This window comes from Symphalangus syndactylus, chromosome 18 (assembly GCF_028878055.3).
Source record: "Symphalangus syndactylus isolate Jambi chromosome 18, NHGRI_mSymSyn1-v2.1_pri, whole genome shotgun sequence".
NCBI classification, from domain to species: Eukaryota; Metazoa; Chordata; class Mammalia; order Primates; family Hylobatidae; genus Symphalangus; species Symphalangus syndactylus.
Genome location: NC_072440.2, coordinates 35,317,486 through 35,339,522, shown reverse-complemented (window position 1 = coordinate 35,339,522; position 22,037 = coordinate 35,317,486). Strand labels below are relative to the sequence as shown.

General features: G+C 33.5%; 1 protein-coding gene across 2 annotated transcripts in view; it reads left to right on the top strand.

Moving 5' to 3' along the window:
* The window catches only part of RNF180 (ring finger protein 180), a 213,657-nt gene extending 194,916 nt beyond the window's left edge, over positions 1–18,741 (top strand). For both annotated transcript variants that reach the window (XM_063623242.1, XM_055252596.2), the window contains exon 8: positions 17,730–18,741. In XM_063623242.1, coding sequence (XP_063479312.1) covers positions 17,730–17,929 — 200 coding nt within the window. In that variant the 3' untranslated portion in view covers positions 17,930–18,741. The remainder of the gene's footprint in view (positions 1–17,729) is intronic.
* The last annotated feature ends 3,296 nt before the right edge of the window (positions 18,742–22,037 follow it).

Below are 22,037 nucleotides of genomic sequence, written 5' to 3'. Positions count from 1 at the left end.
TTTAGGTCTAACATGTAAGTCTTTAATCCATCTTGAATTAATTTTTGTATAAGGTGTAAGGAAGGGATCCAGTTTCAGCTTTCTACATATGGCTAGCCAATTTTCCCAGCACCATTTATTAAATAGGAAAACCTTATCCCATTTCTTGTTTTTGTCAGGTTTGTCAAAGATCAGATAGTTGTAGATATGTGGCATCATTTCTGAGGGCTCTGTTCTGATCCATTGATCTATGTCTCTGTTGTGGTACCAGTACCATGCTGTTTTGGTTACTGTAGCCTCCTAGTATAGTTTGAAGTCAGGTAGCGTGATGCCTCCAGCCTTGTTCTTTGGGCTTAGGATTGACTTGGCGACGCGGGCTCTTTTTTGGTTCCATATGAACTATGAAGTAGTGTTTTCCAATTCTGTGAAGAAAGTCATTGGTAGCTTGATGGGGATGGCATTGAATCTATAAATTACCTTGGTCAGTATGGCCATTTTCACGATACTGATTCTTCCAACCCACGAGCATGGAATGTTCTTCCATTTGTTTGTGTCCTCTTTTATTTCATTGAGCAGTGGTTTGTAGTTCTCCTTGAAGAGGTCCTTCACATCCCTTGTTAAGTTGGATTCCTAGGTATTTTATTCTCTTTGAAGCAATTGTGAATGGGAATTCACTCATGATTTGGCTCTCTGTTTGTCTGTTATTGGTGTATAAGAATGCTTGTGATTTTTGCACATTGATTTTGTATCCTGAGACTTTGCTGAAGTTGCTTATCAGCTTAAGGAGATTTGGGGCTGAGATAATGGGGTTTTCTAGATATACAATCATGTCATCTGCAAACAGGGACAATTTGACTTCCTCTTTTCCTAATTGAATACCCTTTATTTCTTTCTCCTGCCTTATTGCCCTGGCCAGAACTTCCAACACTATGTTGAATAGGAGTGGTGAGAGAGGGCATCCCTGTCTTGTGCCAGTTTTCAAAGGGAATGCTTCCAGTTTTTGCCCACTCAGTATGATATTGACTGTGGGTTTGTCATAAATAGCTCTTATTATTTTGAGATACATACCATCAATACATAATTTATTGAGAGTTTTTAGCATGAAGGTTGTTGAATTTTGTCAAAGGCCTTTTCTGTATCTATTGAGATAATCGTGGTTTTCGTCTTTGGTTCTGTTTATATGCTGGATTACGTTTATTGATTTTCGTGTGTTGAACCAGCTTTGCATCCCAGGGATGAAGCCCACTTGATCATGGTGGATAAGCTTTTTGATGTGCTGCTGGATTTGGTTTGCCAGTATTTTACTGAGGATTTTTGCATCAGTTTTCATCTGGGATATTGATCTAAAATTCTCTGTTTTTGTGTCTCTGTCAGGCTTTGATATCAGGATGATGCTGGCCTCATATAATGAGCATTCCCTCTTTTTCTATTGATTGGAGTAGTTTCATAAGGAATGGTACCAGTTCCTCCTTGTACCTCTGGTAGAATTTGGCTGTGAATCCATCTGGTCCTGGACTTTTTTTTGTTGGTATGCTATTAATTATTGCCTCAATTTCAGAGCCTCTTATTGGTCTATTCAGGGATTCAACTTCTTCCTGGTTTAGTCTTGGGAGGGTGTATGTGTCGAGGAATTTATCCATTTCTTCTAGATTTTCTAGTTTATTTGCATAGAGGTGTTTATAGTATTCTCTGATGGTAGTTTGTATTTCTGTGGGATCGGTGATGATATCCCCTTTATCATTTTTTATTGTGTCTATTTGATTCTTCTCACTTTTCTTTTTTATTAGTCTTGCTAGCAGTCTATCAATTTTGTTGATCTTTTCAAAAAACCAGCTCCTGGATTCATTGATTTTTTGAAGGGTTTTTTGTGTCTCTATTTCCTTTAGTTCTGCTCTCATCTTAGTTATTTCTTGCCTTCTGCTAGCTTTTGATATGTTTGCTCTTGCTTCTCTAGTTCTTCTTATTGTGATGTTAGGGTATCAATTTTAGATCTTTCCTGCTTTCTCTTGTGGGCATTTAGTGCTATAAATTTCCATCTACACACTGCTTTAAATGTGTCCCAGAGATTCTGGTATATTGTGTCTTTGTTCTCATTGGTTTCAAAGAACATCTTTATTTCTGCCTTCAAAGAAAAGATTTTAAAGTAAGATATATTTGTGTATTTAGAAAGAATAGATAAAATGATTTTTTAAAATAGCTGTCTTCTCAAAAAGCAGTTTGTTTGGAATTTTTTGATATAAAATATCAGGCTACTGAAGGAAGATTTTTGAATTTTCTTGAAGTTTGAAAAATCTGCAATTCACAGTACTATCATAGATACATAAACAGAAACTGGCTGAAGACTCAGCTCCATCACATATGTAACCCATGGCAAATCATCTAAACTCAAAGCTAGATAGAGCCTTCTTTATTTATTTTTAATCTGTAAAATGGGGGAACATATCTATCCTAAATGACTGTTAGTTATGATCTAGTACAGTCTGTTCCACAACCTAAATGATGTGACTCTTTGATGTATTTCCTGACAAAATATAAATTTGTAATATATTACACATTAGGTTAAATTTAAAAGTTAAAATCTCTAGGCTATATTTGCTGTTAAAACTTTACCAATGTGTTTAAATTTTTAATATATAGATATTATAAATAGACTAATTGGTAATATCTAGTTTATTCCTTAGTCCATATTAACAGAAGAAAAAACGTTTTCTGTTTGTTACAGAAAAACTAAGTTTTTGCTTCATTCATGTGGAAAAAATCCTCAATTTTGAATATAAAATGACTATTAGAAAATGTAACTGAACATAAACTGAATGCTATTAAAGTAAAACAAATAAACAAAAATTAGAGATTGTGTTTACCTCAATCTTGGAAAGCAACCATTCGATCAAAACTAATATCACTAATTGATTGCATAAGTGCTGTTTGCTTATCTTTTTAATATAAAAATTGCCTTCTGGTATTTATTATATTAGTATATGTATTCTGGAAACAAAATAAAAAATAAGTCGTGTTTAGCCTAATTGTGTCCAATTTGAAATAGCATAACATAAACCCAGAATTCATGAATATAAATATAAACGTATGTTATATAACCTAATGACAAGTATTATAACCCCCATTTACTAAGGGAAAAAATTAAAATACGTAAATCTGTGTTTACTTTTGGTATTTAAAGTCATACAAGTTAAAAAGACATCGTATTACCACAAAGTAAGTTTTGATACATTTTAAAAGATTGAAATGATACAAAGTATCTTCTCTGACCACATGGAGTGAAGCTAGAAATCCATATAGAAAGAAAACTGAAAAATTCACTAATATGTGGAAATTAAAAAACATACTCAAACAACCAATTTGCTCAAAGAAGAAAGCAAAGCACGAGGGAAATTAGAAAATACACTGATATGAATGAAAACAAAATATGGCATACCGAAAATTTACAGGATCCAGCAACAGTAGTGCTGAAAGGGAATTTTATAGCAGTAAATGCCTCCATTAAAAAAAGAAGAAAGCTCTCAAGTCAACATAATTTTATACTTTGAACTAGAATAATGATCACTCTAAACCCCAAGCTAGCAGAAGGAAGGAAGTAATACATGATTAGAATAGGGATTAATGAAATACAGAATAGAAAAATAGAATCAACAAAACCAAAATTTGGTCAGGAAAACATCAAAAAGCTGGGCAAGCTTTTACCTACACTGACAAAGATAAAAGAGAGAGGATGCTTAATAAATAAAATGAAACTGTTTTTGGTTGGTAAGCTATTGATTATTGCCACAATTTCAGAGCCTGTTATTGGTCTATTCAGAGGTCTATTCAGAGATTCAGCTTCTTCCTGGTTTATTCTTGGGATGGTGTATTTGTCAAGGAATTTATCCATTTCTTCTAGATTTTCTAGTTTATTTGCATAGAGGTGTTTTTAGTATTCTCTGATGGTAGATTGTATTTCTGTGGGATCAGTGGTGATATCCCCGTTACCTTTTTTTATTGAGTCTATTTGATTCTTCTCTCTTTTCTTCATTAGTCTTGTTAGCGGTCTATCAATTTTGTTTATCTTTTCAAAAAACCAGCTCCTGGATTCATTAATTTTTTGAAGGGTTTTTTATGTCTCTATTTCCTTCAGTTCTGCTCTGATCTTAGTTATTTCTTGCCTTCTGCTAGCTTTTGAATGTGTTTGCTCTTGCTTTTCTAGTTCTTTTAATTGTGATGTTAGGGTGTCAGTTTTGGATCTTTCCTGCTTTCTCTTGTGGGCATTTAGTGCTATAAATTTCCCCCTACACGCTGCTTTGAATGTGTCCCAGAGAGTCTGGTATGTTGTGTCTTTGTTCTCATTGGTTTCAAATAACATCTTTATTTCTCCCTTCATTTTGTTATGTACCCAGTGGTCATTCAGGAGCAGGTTGTTCAGTTTCCATGTAGTTGGGCGGTTTTGAGTGAGTTTCTTAATCCTGAGTTCTAGTTTGATTGCACTGTGGTCTGAGAGACAGGTTGTTATAATTTCTGTTCTTTTACATTTGCTGAGGAGAGCTTTACTTCCAACTATGTGGTCAATTTTGGAATAGGTGTGGTGTGGTGCTGAAAAGAATGTATATTCTGTTGATTTGGGGTGGAGAGTTCTGTAGATGTCTATTAGGTCCCCTTGGTGCAGAGCTGAGTTCAATTCCTGGGTATCCTTGTTAACTATAAATCATGCTGCTATAAAGACACATGCACACGTATGTTTATTGCGGCACTATTCACAATAGCAAAGACTTGGAACCAACCCAAATGTCCAACAGCGATAGACTGGATTAAGAAAATGTGGCACCTATACACCATGGAATACTATACAGCCATAAAAAATGATGAGTTCATGTCCTTTGTAGGGACATGGATGAAACTGGAAACCATCATTCTCAGTAAACTATCGCAAGGACAAAAAACCAAACACCGCATGTTCTCACTCATAGGTGGGAACTGAACAATGAGAACACATGAACACAGGAAGGGGAACATCACACTCCAGGGACTGTTGTGGGGTGGGTGGAGGGGGAGGGACAGCATTAAGAGATATACCTAATGCTAAGTGACGAGTTAATGGGTGCAGCATACCAACATGGCACATGGATACATATGTAACAAACCTGCACATTGTGCACATGTACCCTAAAACTTAAAGTATAATAATAATAAAAATAAAATAAAATAAAATAAATAAATAAAAAATGAGAGTGGAGACATTACTACCAATTTTACAGAAATAAGGATTATAAGAGAATACTATAACCCATTATATACGAAAACTTAGAGGACTTAAGTAAACGCATGAATTTATAAAAACATACAAATTATCTGAACTGAATCTAGAAGAAATAGAAAATCTCCACAGAACTATAACACGTAAAACGATTGAATCAGCAATCACAAACTTCCCAAGAAAGAAAAGTCCAGGATCAAATAGCTTCACTGATGAATTCTGCCAAATATTTAAAGAAGCAACACCAATCCTTCTCAAACTGTTAAAACAAAAAATTGAAGAAGAAATACTTCATGATTCATTCTATGAGGACAACACTACCTCAGTATGAAAGCCAAAGTTATCACAAGAAAAGAATTATAGACCACTATCCCTTTGGAATATAAATGCAAAAATTCTCTGCAAAATACTAACAAACTGATTCTAACAGCATATTAAAAGGATTATACATTATTACCAAATGGGATTTATCTAGGAATGCAGGAATGGTTCAACATAAGAAAATCAATGTAATGTACCACATTAATAAAGGGGGGACGGGATTGTTTTACTTGATACAGAAAAGCATTTGACAAAATCTAGCACCCTGTCATGATAAACACACTCAGAAGACTAGAAGTAGGAGAAGACTGCTTCAACATGACACTGGGCACCTATGAAAACCTCATAGCTAAAACCACACATTTGTGAAAAACTGAAAACTTTTCCCCTAAAATTAGGAACAAAATGAGGATGTCCACTTTAACCACTGGTATTCAACATTGTGCTGGAAACTCTAGCGGAAAAATTTGATTTAAAAATAAATAAATAAATATATAAAAGTCATCCAAATTGGAAAAGAAGTAGTAAAACTGTCTGTATTCAGATGTCCTAATCCTGTATACAGAAAATCCCAAAGAATTCAAAAGAAAGCTACTAGAGCTAATTAATTTAGCAACATGGCAGGTTATAAGATCAGCACAGAAAAATCAGTTGTGTTTCTGTACACTAGGAGTGAACAATCCAGAAAGGACACTAAAAGCAGTTCGATTTACAATAGCATCTAAAAGAAGAAAATACCTAGGAATAATTTTAAGCAGGGATGTTAAAAACTTGCACACTGAAAACTAAGACGTTGCTGAAGGAAATTAAAGAAGATCCAAATAAATATAAAGATATCCTGTGCTGATGCTTTAGAAGATTTAATACTGTTAAGATGTCAGTACTACCCACGGCCATCTACAGATTTAACACAATTTCTATCAAAATTTCAACAGCACTTTTTGTAGAAGTGAAAAGGATGATCTTCAGATTCATACAGAATTTCAAGGGGTCCTGCATAACCAAAAAAATCCTGAAAAGAAGTACAGTGTTCATAATATCAAAACTTACTACAAAGCTACAGTAATCAAAACAGTGTAGTACTGCCATAAGAATAGACATATAGACCAAGGGAATAGAAAGTACAGAAATAAATTCATATATCTATGACTAATGGATTTTTGACAAGTCTACTAATGAAGTCCATTCATCTGGGAAAGAATAGTCTCTTTAATAAATAGTGCTAGGATAGCTGATTTACATATGCAAAAGAATGAAGTTGGACCCTTTAACTCCAAGTTGATCAATGACCTAAATATAAAAACTAAAAAACATAAATCTTGTAAAATAAAGAGGGGTAAATATTTATGAACAGTGGAGTCTTAGATATGACATCAAAATCACAAGCAACAAAAGTAAATTGAACTTGATCAAAATTAAAAATTTTGAAGGGAATCACTTGAGGCCGGGAGTTCAAGACCAATCTGGGCAACATAACAAGACCCTGTCTCTAAAAATAAATAAATAAAAATAAAAATAAAATTGTAATTAGCTGAGCATGGTGGTGCATGCCTGTAGTCCTAGCTACTGGGGAGGCTGACGTCTGGGAGTATTTTTTGAGCCCAGGAGGTTGAGGCTGAAGTGAGCTATTGCTGTGCCACTGCACTACAACCTGGCTGACAGAGTGAGACCATCTCAAAAAAAAAAAAATTAATTGTGGTGTAAGGGACATTATCAAAAAAGTAAAAAGACAACATGGCTACCTACAGAATGGAAGAAAATGGTTGCAAATCATTTCTGATAATGGCTTAATATCCAGACTATATACTATATATATAAAATATTAGCAAGGAGAAATTGGAACTCTGATACATTGCTGGTAGAAATGTAAATTCCTCTAAAAGCTAATCATAGAATTACCGTATGACTCTACAGTTCTGTATATACCCAAAAGAATTGAAAACAGGGACTCAAAAAGATATTTGTATGCCAATGTACATTGCAACATTATTCACAATAGCCAAAGGTAGAAACAACCTAAATTTCCATTAGCAATTGAATGGATAAAAATGTGGTACATACATACAATAGGTAAAAAGGAGTAAAAGCCATAAAAAGGAATGATATTCTGATAAGTACTGCAATATGGATGAACCTTGAAGACATTATACTCAGTAAAATAAGCCAAACACAAATGGCCAAAATTGAGTGATTCCACAAATTCATATAGACAGAAAGCAGAATAGAGATTACCAGTGGCTGGGTAAAGGGACTCATGAGTTATTGCTTAATGACTACAGTTTCTGTTTGGGATAATGAAAAAACTTGAAAATAAATAGTGGTGATGGTTGTACAACATTGTGAATGTAGTTATTGCCACTGAGTTGTACACTTAAAATTGGTTAAAATGACAAACATTGTGTTATATATATCTTACCTAATAATTATGTTTTTTAAAAGTGATATTCAATTTTTACCTGGTTATTGAACCAAAACAAAAAAATTTGTAATATAGCCTGATAACTTTATAAACTATATTGAAATTTAAGCAGATGTTATAAGTAATGTACAATAAATTTTAACTTATTCAATATAAAAGGTTAACTTTCAGAATTAATACTTTTTATTCTAGGAGCCTAAGGGTATAGGAGAAAAGATGAAATTTAAAATCTATTTTGCATTAACTTTTTAAGTATATTAACAGTAACTCTATACCTAGTTGTGGCTATAAATATATCTTTCCACCTCTGCTAAGACCTACTTATATCAATCAACTTTTGACACAACAAAATTCTTATGTAATATGAAGCAGTAAAATATTGTGCTTTAACCTTTTATCCGTCCCATCATATGTGAAAGATAGGACATGTCTCCTTTTTAATACTAATTTCAAGGCTCTCTGAATTAGCCTCTAAAGAACCTACAAAATGTCTTTCCAATATATTCGTATTAATTTTCAATTCCTGCTGAAAATATATTTGAAAGGCTTGATTTAGGACAGTCTCAAAAATATGTTAATTATTCATTTTATTCTCTAAAGTCTGTCCTTTTATGCAGGTACTCATCCATCCAAAAACATATATTGAATGCGTACTATTTGCACAACACAACCTACAAAATTACAAAAATTAGTGAGATAACGGTTCAGAGATAGTTTTTCTAGCTCTGAAACAAGCTTCAAAATAATAGAGTTCACTTTATGGTCTTTGATGGTGAATATAAATTCGAATCATATTCTGTAGCAAAAAAAAGTTATAGCCTTGTTTTCTAGGATATGAGAGAAATCACTCTAACGTAAAATTATTTCTACAAAATAGAATTGAAAAACAGACGAGTAACTTTGTAATTTTTATCATCTAAACCTGATAGCAACTTGTATATTTTCTTCACGGGTCCTTCTTGCTCTTTGATTTCACCACAATGAATTTCTCCAAGAGCTTGTTTTTCCATATGGGAAAACAGGTCAGATTCAACTTCCATTTTTATCAACTGTTTCTTCAGCAGTTTTATTAGTTACTTCATTGTTTTCAGTAAGAATTCATAGTGAGTTAAAATTTTCCCTGAACTGCCGGGTGCTCCACCCCACATCATCCTAAACCTTGGAACCCAACCTAAAACATGATGACAGAGCAGCCCCTGTCTGGTATATTGCTGGTTATTGTGGCAGAGGAAAAGACACTGCTGCAAAGCAACTTAAACTGATAAATGCCTCTATCCAGAAACAACACACATAACTTTCATTGGACAATCATTTTCATTGGTCAAGTCCCATGGCCTTCCTAACTTCCAGGGGACAGGGAAGCACAAACCAACCATGTTATCACAGACTGGAATATTTCTGAAGAGCTTTAAGGGAACAATTATGAAAGTTTTACTCCAATTTATTTGAAAACTTGGATGTAATGTGTAATCTTTTATAAAAGTTATTAGAAATGGCTCAAGAAGAACAAGAAGACATGAAGAGACCAACAAATATTAAAGAAATTGATAGGTATTTTTAAATCTGCCCATAGACCTGAAAAAACTACAGGCCCAAGTGGTTTTATAGGCTAGATTTATCAAACCTTTAAGAATTCTATTTTTATGCAAACTGTTTAAGATACTAAAAGAGATTACCAGATTACCAATGTCTAGAACTGTTAATGGCCTGAGATTTTACCCTATTTGTAAGCTAACAAGTTATTTGGCCACTGTCATAGATGGTGGCAGAAGACACAAGACATGTGTTAGAGACAAAGGATGGTTTATTACTCACAGTGGTAGCCAGTGTAGCAGCATTTGTGATGGATACCTGAGCCTCATTTCCCATAGGGTATCGTGATATTCATATATGCAGTGGGGTGTGTTACATGGGAGATCTCTAAGCTTACAAAACTCAAATCTTTTATAATAGGCATTAAATATGCTATATTCTAAGAATACAAACAAACCTATACTCTGCTCCAAAGGGAGACACTCTTGTCTTCCAAGACAGTTTGCTATGCAAATATCTTTCAAAAATAGTCCAGAACAAAGGCAGTTAGTACTTCTGCTTGCAAGATGTGCAGACACACATTGATCCATGGAAAATTGTCACCTAAGAGCAAACATGTTTTATGAAGCCAATAAAATCATGATACACAAACCAGGTAAAAGTATCATAAAACAGAATACTATAGACCAATCTGCCTTTTAGCATATGGATTAAAATGCCATATAAAATAGTAACAAGCTGAGTTCCTCAGTATATAAAAACCAGTATTAAGGACATATGGAATTTATCCATATGAAGGAATGGTATATATGAGGGAGGAAAATCAATTTAATAAATTTATTATTCAACAGTAGAAAAATTCACAAGTTGAATTTATCACATTAACAGATTAAAGGAGAAAACCATATGAACATCTTCAGAGATACAGAGAAATTATTTTGACTTGTGAATAATGAGTATGTGGAATATTGGCACAAGAATTCAATTCTTCAGATTCCTTGAAGAGTACAATTTTCACTGCAGCGTGCCTTTTTTTCACTGGATTATATGGCAAAAAAAGTGTTTGAAGTATGTGTCCTTATTATGTCTCTTACTTTAAAATAGCATACTTAAAATGAACTATAGCATAGTTAAAATGAACTAAGAATACTGGGTACTCTTTGAACTGTGTCTTAATACCAAAATAATTAACAGCTTATCACAAAGAAGAAGTTATGATTATGCCTGTAAAAGTGAATTCCTGATGCAGAAGCTTCTCTTACTATTAACTCCAATCCAAATACATTTTTAGAATGAAGTGGTTGTGTATATTAAAATATATACATTGACTATTATGTTATCATAATAGTTCTAAGTGTATTGTCTCCTGTACCATGCATTTTAAATGAGGACAAAAATTGGTACTTGGTGGACAAAAAAAATCTTGGATATTAGAGTGGTTTGTGATCCTCATAAGCTCAACCTTACCAGACAGAATCTTATGCTTATTTAATTTATCCTATTAGAAAGAAATTAGAAATTTAAATTTAATTTAATAAGTTTAATTTATTTTTAATTAATTTAAACTTAATTTAAATTTATTAAAATAATTTTTTAACTTTTAGGTTCGTGGGTACATGTGCAAGTTTGTTATATAGGTAAACTCATGTCACAGGGATTTGATATACAGATTATTTCATCACTGAGGTACTAAGCCTAGGACCCAACAGCTATTTTTCTGCACCTCTCCCTCCTCCCACCCTTCACCTTCTGATAGGCCCTAGTGTCTACTGTTCCCTTCTTTGTGTCCATGTGTTCTCATCATTTAGCTCTCACTTATAAGTGAGAACATGTGGTATTTGGTTTTCTGTTTCTACATTAGCTTGCTAAGGATAATGGCCTCCAGCCCCATCCATGTTCCTGCGAAGGCCATGATCTCATTCTTTTTTATGGCTGCATAGTAATCTGCAGTGTATAGATACCACATTTTCTTTATCCAGTCTACCATTGTTGGGCATTTAGGTTGATTCCATGTCTTTGCTATCGTGAATAGTGCTGCAAAGAACATACAAGTGCATGTGTCTTTATGATAGAATGATTTATATTCCTTTGGGTATATACCCAGTAATGGGATTGCTGGGGCCGAATGGTAGTTCTGTTTTTAGGACTTTGAGGAATCGCCACACAGCTTTCCACAATGGCTGAACTAATTTACGCTCCCATCAACAGTGTATAAGCATTTCTTTTTCTCCGCAATCTCGCCAGCATCTTTTATTTTTGGACTTTTCAGTAATAGCCATTCTGACTGCTGTGAGATGGTATCTCATTGTGGTTTTGATTTGCATTTCTCTAATGACCAGTGATACTGAGCTTTTTTGCTGTTTCTTGGCCATATGTATGTCTTCTTTTCAAGAATGTCTGTTCATGTTCTTTGCCCACTTTTTAAACCGGTTGTTCTTTTCTTGTAAATTTAAGTGCCTTATAGAGGCTGTATATTAGACCTTTGTCAGATGCAGTTTGCAAAAATTTTCTCTCATTCTGTAGGTTGTCATTCTGTCAGTTGTCGGTTTATTCTGTTAATGGTTTCTTTTGCTGTGCAGAAGCTTTTTAGTTTAATTAGATCCCAGTTATCAGTTTTTGCTTTTGTTGCAAAATTGCTTTTGGCATCTTAATCATGAAATCTTTGCCCATTCCTATATCCAGAATGGTATTGCATATATTGTCTTCCAGGGTTTTTATGGTTTTGAGTTTTACATTTAAGTCTTTAACCCATCTTGAATTGATTTTTATATATGGTGTAAGTAAGGAGTCCATTTCAGTCTTCTACGTGTAGCAAGCCAGTTATCCGAGTACCATTTATCGAAGAGAGAATACTTGCCCCATCATTTGTTCATGTCATCTTTGTTGAAAATCAGATGGTTGTAGATGTGCAGCCTTATTTTGGGGCTCTCTATTCTGTTCCATTGATCTCATTTTTGTACTAATACCATGCTGTTTTAGTTGCTATGGCCCTGTAGTATAGTTTGAAGGCAGCTGGCATGATGCCTCCAGCTGTGTTCTTATTGCTTAGGATTTCCTTGGCTATTCAGGCTCTTTTTTGGTTCCATATGAACTTTAAAGTAGTTTTCTCTAGTTCTGTGAAGAATGTCATTGGTAATCTTCTAGGAACAGCATTGAATCTGTAAATTGCTTTGGACAGTATGGCAATTTTAATAATATTGATTATTCATATCCATCGCATGGAATGTTTTTCCATTTGTCTGTATCATCCCTGATTTCTTTGAGCAGTGGTTTGTAGTTTTCCTTGTAGATATCTTTCACCTTCCTGGTTAGCTGTATTCCTGAGTATTTTATTCTTTTTGTGGCAATTGTGAATGGGAGTTTGTTCTTAATTTGGCTTTCTGCTCACCTGTTGTTGGTGTATAGGGATGCTAGTGAGTTTCGCATATTGAGTTTCTATCTTGAGAATCTGCTGAATTTGCTTATCAGCTTAAGAACTTTTAGACTGAGACTATGGGGCTATCTAGATATAGAATCATGTTGTCTGCAAACAGGGATAGTTTGACTTCCTCTCTTCCTATTTGGATGCTCTTTCTTTCTTTCTCTTGCCTGATTGCTCTGTCCAGGACTTCCAATGCGTGTCAAATAAGAGTGGTTACAGAGGGCATCCTTGTCTTATGTTTTTCAAGGGGAATGCTTCCAGCTTTTGGTGATTCAGTATGATGTTGGCTGTGGTGTTGTCATAGATGGCCCTTATTATTGAGGTGTATTCCTTCAATACCTAGTTTGTTGAGAGTTAACGTGAAACAATGTTGAATTTTATTGAAAGCCTTTTCTACATTTATTGAGATGATGGTTATTGTCTTTAGTTCTGTTTATGTAACAAATCACATTTATTGATCCACATACATTGAACCACACTTGAATCCCAGGGATAAAGCCTACTTGTTTGTGGTGGACTCGCTTTTTGATGTGCTGATAAATTCAATTTGCCAGTATTATGTTGTGGATTTTTGTATTGATGTTTGTCAAGGACATTGGCCTGAAGTTTTATTTTTTTGTTCTTGTGTCTCTGCAAGGCTTTGCTATCAGGATGATGTTGGCCTCATAGAATGCGTTGGGGAGGAGTCTCTCCTCAATTTTTTTGGAATAGTTTCAGTGGGAATGGTACCAACATTCTTTGTATATCTTATAGAATTTGGCTGTGAATCAGTCTGGTCCTGGAATTTTTTTGGTTGATAGGCTATTACTGATTCAATTTCAGAGCTCATTATTTTTTCTTTAGGGATTCAATTTCTTTCTGGTTCATTCTTAGGAGGATATATGTGTCTAGGAGTTTGTCCATTTGTTGTAGATTTTCTAGTTTGTATGCATAGAAGTGTCCATAATATTCTCTAGTGGTTACTTGTATTTATGTGGAGCCAGTGGTGTAATATCCCCTTTGTTGTTTCTGATTGTGTTTACTTGGATCTTCTCTTTTATTGTTTATTAGTCTAGCTAGTGGCCTATCTTAAATTTTTCAAAAAAAAAAAAACAGCTTTTGGTTTTGTTGATCTTTTGAATACTTTTTGGGTCTGTCTCCTTCAGTTCAGCTTTGATTTTGATTATTTCTTGTCTTCTAGCTTTGGGGTTGGTTTGCTCTTGCTTCTCTAGTTGTAATGTTAGGCTGTTAATTTCAGATCTTTCTAACTTTTCGATGTGGGTGTTTAGTGCTGTAAGTTTCCCTTTTGACTCTTCTCATTAGTTTCAAAGAGCTTCTTGATTTTTGCCTTAATTTAATTGTTTGCCCAAAAGTCATTCAGAAGCAGGTTGTTTAATTTCCATGTAAGTATATAGTTTTGGGACATATTCTTCTTATTGGATTCTGTTTTTATTGCACCGTGGTCCAGGGGTGTGGATGTTTTGATCTCAGTTTTAATTTTCTGGGGACTGTTTTATGTTCAATTGTGTGGTCAATTTTAGAGTATGTGCCACGTGGCAATGACAAGAATGTATATTCTGTTGTTTGGGGGTTGAGAGTCCTGTCCATTTGGTCAAATGTCAAGTTCAGGTCCCGAATATCTTTGTTAATTTCCCTCCTCAGTGATCTAGTACTTTCAGTGGGGTGTTGATGGCTCCCACTATTAGTGTGAGGGAGTCTATGTCTCTTTGAAGGTCTCTAAGAACTTGCTTTATGAATCTGGGTGCTCCTGTGTTGGGTGCATATATATCTAGGTTAAGTATTCTTATAGAATTGAACCCTTTACCATTATGTAATGCCCCTCTTTGTCTTTTTTTATCTTTGTTGGTTTAAAGTCTTTGTGAAACTATGATTGTCACCCCTGCTTTTTTATGTTTTCCATTTGCTTGGTAGATTTTTCTCCATCCCTTTATTTTGAGCCTATAGGTGTCATTGCATGTAAGATGAGTCTTGAAGACAGCATACCATTGGATCTTGGTTCTTTATACAGCTTGCCAAGCTGTGCCTTTTTTTTTAACTGGTATTTAGCACAGTTACTTTCAAGGTTAGTATTGATGTATGTGGATTTGATCCTGTTATGTTGTTAGTTGTTTATTATGCCAACCTGTTTGTATGGTTGCTTTATAGTGTCACTGGTCTGTGAACTTAGAGTTTTTGCAGTGGGTGGTAACAGTCTTTCCTTTCCATATTTGATGCATCTTTCAGGAGCTCTTGTAAGGCTGGTATAGTGATGAGAAATTCCCTCAGTATTTGCTTGTCTGAAAAGGATATTATTTCTCCTTTGCTTATGAAGTTTAGTTTGGCCATATATGAAATTCTTGGTTGAATTTCTTTTAAGAATGTTGAAAAAGAAAGAATGTTGAATATAGACCCCCAATCTCTTCTGGCTTGTAAGGTTTCTGCTGAGAGGTCCACTGTTAGTCTGATGGACTACCCTTTGTAGGTGATCTTTCTCTCTAGCTGCCTTTAACATTTTTTCTTTCATTTCCACCATGGAAAATGTTATGATTATGTGCCTGGGGGATAACCTTCTTACTAAATATTTTGCATTCACTGGATTTGAATGTTGGCCTCTATAGCTAGGTTGGGGGAGTTCTCGAGGATGATCTCCTGTAATACGTTTTCCAAGTTGTTTCTCTCCCCATCTCTTTCAGTAAATGAAGTACAAAATATATTTAAGCACTTCAATAATAGTTTAGATAAAGCAGAAGAAAAAATGTCAGAACTTGAAGACAGGTCTCTTGAAATAACCCAGTCAGACAAAAATAAAGAAAAGAAGAATTTTAAAAGGATGAACAAAGCCTGTGTGACATATGAGACACCATAAAGTGATCAAATATTCAAATTTTTGGTGTCCCAGAGAGGAAGTGAAAACAAAAGAGATAGGAAACATATTTAATGAAATAACAGATGAGAACTTTGCAAGGCTAGAAATTTCTTTACATATCAAGATACAGGAAGCTCAGAAATCCCCAAATAGACATACTGCAAAAAGGTTTTCTCCATGGTACATATAGCCAAACTATCGAGAGTCAAAGATAGAATTTTTAGAACAGGAAAAGTATCTAGTCACTTACAAGGGAACCCCAATCAGAAAACACTGGATTTCTCAGTAGAAACCTTATAGGCCAGAGAATAGAATGACATATTCAAAGTGCTGAAGAAAAAAATGGCGGCCAAGGATATTATACCTGACAAAGTTTTCCTTCAGAAATGAAGGATAAATAATGCCTTTTCCAGACAAGGAAATGCCAGTGGAATTCATCACCACTAGACTGACTCTAAGAAATGTTTAGGGGAGTCCTATACCTGGAAGCAAAAGAATGATATGAAAACACATGAAAGTAAAACCCAAATGGTAGAACAAACATATAAATAAGAGAAAAAATACAAAGGATACCACTATAGAAAACCACCAGACTACAAAGATAAACAATAAAATATTACATATGCTCCATTAAAATGTACAAATATTGTGTAGCAGTAAAAAAGTTTTTAAATCAAATCAGATATGATAGAAAGTCAGCCAAGATCGATTAGAAATTATTTAAAAGCCTATTTGAAATGTAGCTCTACAAATTATTTTTAAATATCACTTATTTCATGTTTATCTTTTTAAATTTCATGTTTTGAACCTACGTAAGTAAATATAATTTCCAAATAAACTTGATACATAAAAAAAGGATAGTTCTTGATTAAAGAGATTTGACTTTAAATGAGCATACTAATACCCAGGTAAATGCAACTCTACCGTCAGAATAAACAGCCTGACCTAGAGAATATTTCACATTACTCAATTGTTATGAGTGAACCAGAATTTGCTTCAGGCTAGAGCTTCACAGAACTTTTATCACCAGAGTTGTTAGCAAGTACCAGAATTACATTTTTCTGCCTAGTTTATTATGCTGTCCCTGTTCCCTAACATGAATAAACACAGAAATATTTAAAGTAGAAAGTAGATAAGTAAAAAGCAAAAGATTAATAGGTTATCAGTCCTCAGAAAATTGAATTTTGTTAAATGACTTTGGGTTTATATATTGGTCAACCAAAAAAAAACAAGTTGCTATTGAGCAGGTTTTTTCTCAAGCTCTAATTAGCATGTAAATATACAAAAGAAAATTGTATTTCATGATGTAATATTTCTCAGAAATGTCATATTCATTTAGTAATAAGTAGACTATAGTTTACTTTCAAGATTTGCTTTTTCTGTACCAACAAATCCCCATGCTTTGAATGCTATGGAAATTAAAGCTAAATTTCTTTAAAGGAGTGTCATTATGTCTGTCCAGTTTATTCGATGCTAAAATAAGATATTCTCCTTAGAACTTTGCCCAAAGAACTAAACTGAATGAAATTCTCAAAGTATAAGATACAAGGTTAAGTTGGTGATCAGAAGTTTTAAAAGCAGTTGTAAAAATAAAACATGATAAATTTAGAAAATATTCTCTTGAAAATAATTACATTTGATCCCCACAAATTTTTGAAGAAATCAGATAGTATAGATGAGAAATTCATGACCAAAAGAGTTAAATGACTTGCCCCAGCCAAGTGGCAGACCTAGGCAAATCTCCTGACTTCATATCCTGTGTTCTTTGCTACCCTGCCTTTAATGCCCTGAACTAGAAGAGGCTTCTAATAGTTGCTTATCATTGAAAAAACTGTCAGGAATACAACATAACTCCACTCAGTGAAATCAAGATATGTTTTGTTTAATTGTACTTGTGTTCATATTGCAGCTTCTTTTCTGAGCACTAGCTTGAATTTAATGGGCTTTAATATGTTCATACATCTTCTAGGTTTCCGCAGACATGCAGCTCCAGTTACAAGAAGGCAGTTCCCACATGGTGCACACAGGATGGATTACCTGCACTTTGAGGATGATAGCCGTGGATGGTGGTTTGACATGGATATGGTGATCATATATATTTATTCAGTGAACTGGGTCATCGGATTCATTGTTTTCTGCTTTCTTTGCTATTTTTTCTTTCCGTTTTAGGAATTTTCATACCTTACTACAATTGACCAATTCTAAATGATGTAAATAACAGTTGCCTAAACATTTTTTAAATGTGCTTTGAAGTTTGTTTAATGTTGCATTATACAAATTGTTGGTGTTTATAGAAAGCCTGAGAATAATGAATTTATTTATTAATGTTTTTCATGTAACAAACTAAACTTTATTCAAGAGCTAACCTACCCAGCACTTAGCAACAATACACTATTAATTTCATAGTTGTTCTTGGGTTAGGATTTGGGGCTCTGATTTTATAATATCACTTTAGTACTTATTTTGATTGTAAAAAACTGAAGTTTTCTCTCCACTTAAAAGTAGTAAAAATACAAAAAGAAATGATATTCTAGGTAGATATCATCTTTACTGAGAAAATATTTAGTCAATCACTTATTCTCAGGCAAATTATATATATTAAAGATAAACCATATTCTCTGGGAACTAATCTAGCAGGGTATATTCAGTTTTGGTTTCTAATTGTCACTACTTACATCCCTTTCTATTACCAAGAAAACTGACTATTCTTTTTGTACAGATCTAATTAGTACAACATTTTAAGTTATTATAAACAGAATAGTAAATACAAATCATGAGACTAATCCCTACCAAGACACTTTAAAGAGCTATATTAACACTTTCCAGATTGAAGGATTAATCACCAGAAGACATGAAAAATTTACTGACTTTTAGTAGTCTAAAAGAGCAATGCATGTCCAAAATGTACTTTAGTGATTCATTTAAGTAGGAGATGGTCAAATATATTGTAAATGTGCAATAAAGAGTGGCTTTTAATTTTTTTAATGTCTGAATAAAGAATTGTTAGAAATTTTTTTAATGTCTGAATAAAGAATTGTTAGAAATAGGCTTATCAATTTTAGAAAGAAAACCTGACATTTTTAATTACAGTAATCATTAATTTTTTTCATTATTAAAATTTAAAAATAAGAGACCTGAATCATTAGAATGTGGGATAGAATTGGGGCAGGTAACCCAATTTGAAAAATGAAAAACTGGAGCAGAGACTTAAGCTTATTTATTCAGTTATTCTGGTGGTCTTTGTGAAACCTGGGACAAAGTTTTTATTATGAATTACTAATCCAGTATTACTATACTACGATGTCATATGTCTGGTAATTCAATAAGCAAACTTTTTTTTTTTTTTTTTTTTTTTTTTTTTTTTTGAGACAGAGTCTCGCTCTGTCGCCCGGGCTGGAGTGCAGTGGCGCAATCTCGGCTCACTGCAAGCTCCGCCTCCCAGGTTCACGCCATTCTCCTGCCTCAGCCTCCGAGTAGCTGGGACTACAGGCGCCCGCCACCGCGCCCGGCTAATTTTTTTTTTGTATTTTTTAGTAGAGACGGGGTTTCACCGTGGTCTCGATCTCCTGACCTCGTGATCCGCCCGCCTCGGCCTCCCAAAGTGCTGGGATTACAAGCGTGAGCCACCGCGCCCGGCCTCAATAAGCAAACTTTTACATAAAATAGGTGACTCTCTCATGGCACTAAAAATACTACCACTATCCAAAAACATTGGGATCAACTGGGCTTTAACAGCTTCAATCTATGAAAAGCCAAAATTTAAGCTAATTGCTACTAACTGTATTTCAATAAAAGCACTTGACTGTTGGTATGTGATGTTCCAAGAAATCTAGAAGAATGGTACTGACTTCTATTATAATGCTGTTATTATTGTGTTTTAAATTATGTGTATTACAGAAAATAGTATATATTAGACATCAAATCCAGAAATCAGAACACTAAATACAATTTAGAAACACAGAGATAAATTCATACTCATAAATGGATATTTATAATTACTAATTGCTCAAAGTAAATATAAGGGAAAATATCAGCTCTCTTAAAATATATAACAAGATTGAAAACACACATATGAGGAGTTGCATTATTTTAAGAACTTCAAATTGCAGCCATTTCCTAGGCAACTTCTGGTTTATACACTCTAGAAAATATATCTTGATTCATTCCTAAATTACAATAAAAGTTTTAATTATGTATAAACTAAATAAGTATTATTATAGATACAGATCTCTCATAGGAACAAAGTTGATTCCCAATATATATTTGTTAGGTCAGTGATACATATCAGTTTATAGATCTCAATCTACTAAATATTTATGATACCCTTAAATAAATATGAACCTTTAAATGAAGAAAGCATAATCTGGAAAAGCATTCAAAATAGATTGAGTATATTTATCTTGACTAATAACTTGATCTGAAAATTATAGAATATTAAAAGAAGTAAATTCATAAAATTATAGATTACTAATCTTTAAAATATTCTTAAATTTTATACAAGTGGAGATAAAAACTGCTAAATAAGAAGTATAGCATTTCCTAGATCTACCAGCTTATAAGAAGCCAGATAAAATCTCAGATGGAAAGAAACCAGTTTCTTCTGGTATGTAGCACACAGTAGCCATTCAAAATAAAATACATGGATGAGCTTTAGAGTAAAACAAAAAATTATAATGCTCTCCCTTAGCATCTCTCACAGTAAAAACTCATTGTCCAATAAAGAGCCAAAGAAAGGAAAAGAAGAAAAATGTTAAAGTTAATGAAGTATAGTACTTGTCCCAAGTAATATTATTTAATAAGCTTAATTTTATGAGTTATCATTATCAATAATTTCTATTTCTACCAAGCTTAATTATGGTAAAGGTTAATTTTAAACATGTTCACAATTTTTTTTTTTAAAAAGCAAATTCACAAACCTAGACCCATTTATTTTATACTCAGCAGAAGATAGGGGAATTTAAATTAGACAAAGTTGAAAAAGAATCAGAATTTGTATTTTACAAAGCTTCTACCACTCTGAATCAACAAAATCAGGAATGGGAGAAAAAATTTCTGTATCTGCTGTATTATTAATGCCACTATAGTATTATATGCTAAATATGAAAGCAGTGCTGCCATCGGTTTCACTTCTGCCTTGGAATCTTGCTCCTAAGTTAGCTCTGTGGCATAACAAAATTCCAGTGAATAAAATTTTCATTTAAATGTCTTTTGTATGGCTAAATGAATATACAGATTCTTAAACATCTAATTTTTATATGGATTTCTCAAAGAATGCCTTATAGAATAGCATTCTCTGATTAAATGCAATTACAGTTGGAGTCTTTGATTCTTCACAGAATTCTGTAGTTAAAGCCAGAGAACACTGTCATTTAGGAAAGTGTTCCTAAAGGTTGGAATGCTTTAACATGCTCAACTGTTACTTCTTGAAGTGTTTGATTGTCAGTAAATTTTCAAAGAACATTAAAGTTCTACCAATGTATACTTTTTTCCCCAGAATGCATTTATTTTTCTTATGCTTCTTCTTGAAGACAACACCTATAATAATTACTTTACACATTTCAGTTTTTACTTTTTCTTGCACAGATCCTGGGAGAACCATCATCAAGAAGTATCTTTAGACCATGGTATTAACATATTACAGTAATAAGCATCTACTAAAATAGGTACTTATCTTACATTCATGCTTCTATTGTAGGGTCAGGAAAACAAATACTTTACCATTCCCACTGTCCCTGAGGATCTCTCATATGGTACAATAGATATACTTTAATCATATATTTTTCTTATTTCAGTACTTCTAAAAATAGTTTTTGGACTAGTATCACAAGTTTTATGGTTATTTCTCTTTCTGCATGCTACTATTAAGTACTATAAAACACAATCCTTCTAAACTTCCCTTACTCTTTCACATATTAAGTCTAAGAACCTCACCTAGAGCATATCCAGTAAACAGTATAGTTAAGTAACTGCCCACTACAGTGAATTTTCATTACTGATTACAGCCTTGCAAGAGACAAATACTGTTCTTCTAGAACCTGGTAAATATTTTACTTACTTTACAAGAGTCACCCTGTCTACCAATAAAACTATTTAAAGGAAAAGGGAAGTGAGAAAAGACAGCAGCTAACATTTATATAACTTCTGTATCTTACTTTGCTGGTTACATTAATGTGTTATCTAATTTAATCTTCTCAATACTCTGAATCAGATGATATCCTCACATTACAAATGAAGAAGAGAAGTAATGTAACCAAAGTCACACAGGAAGGATTAGGAG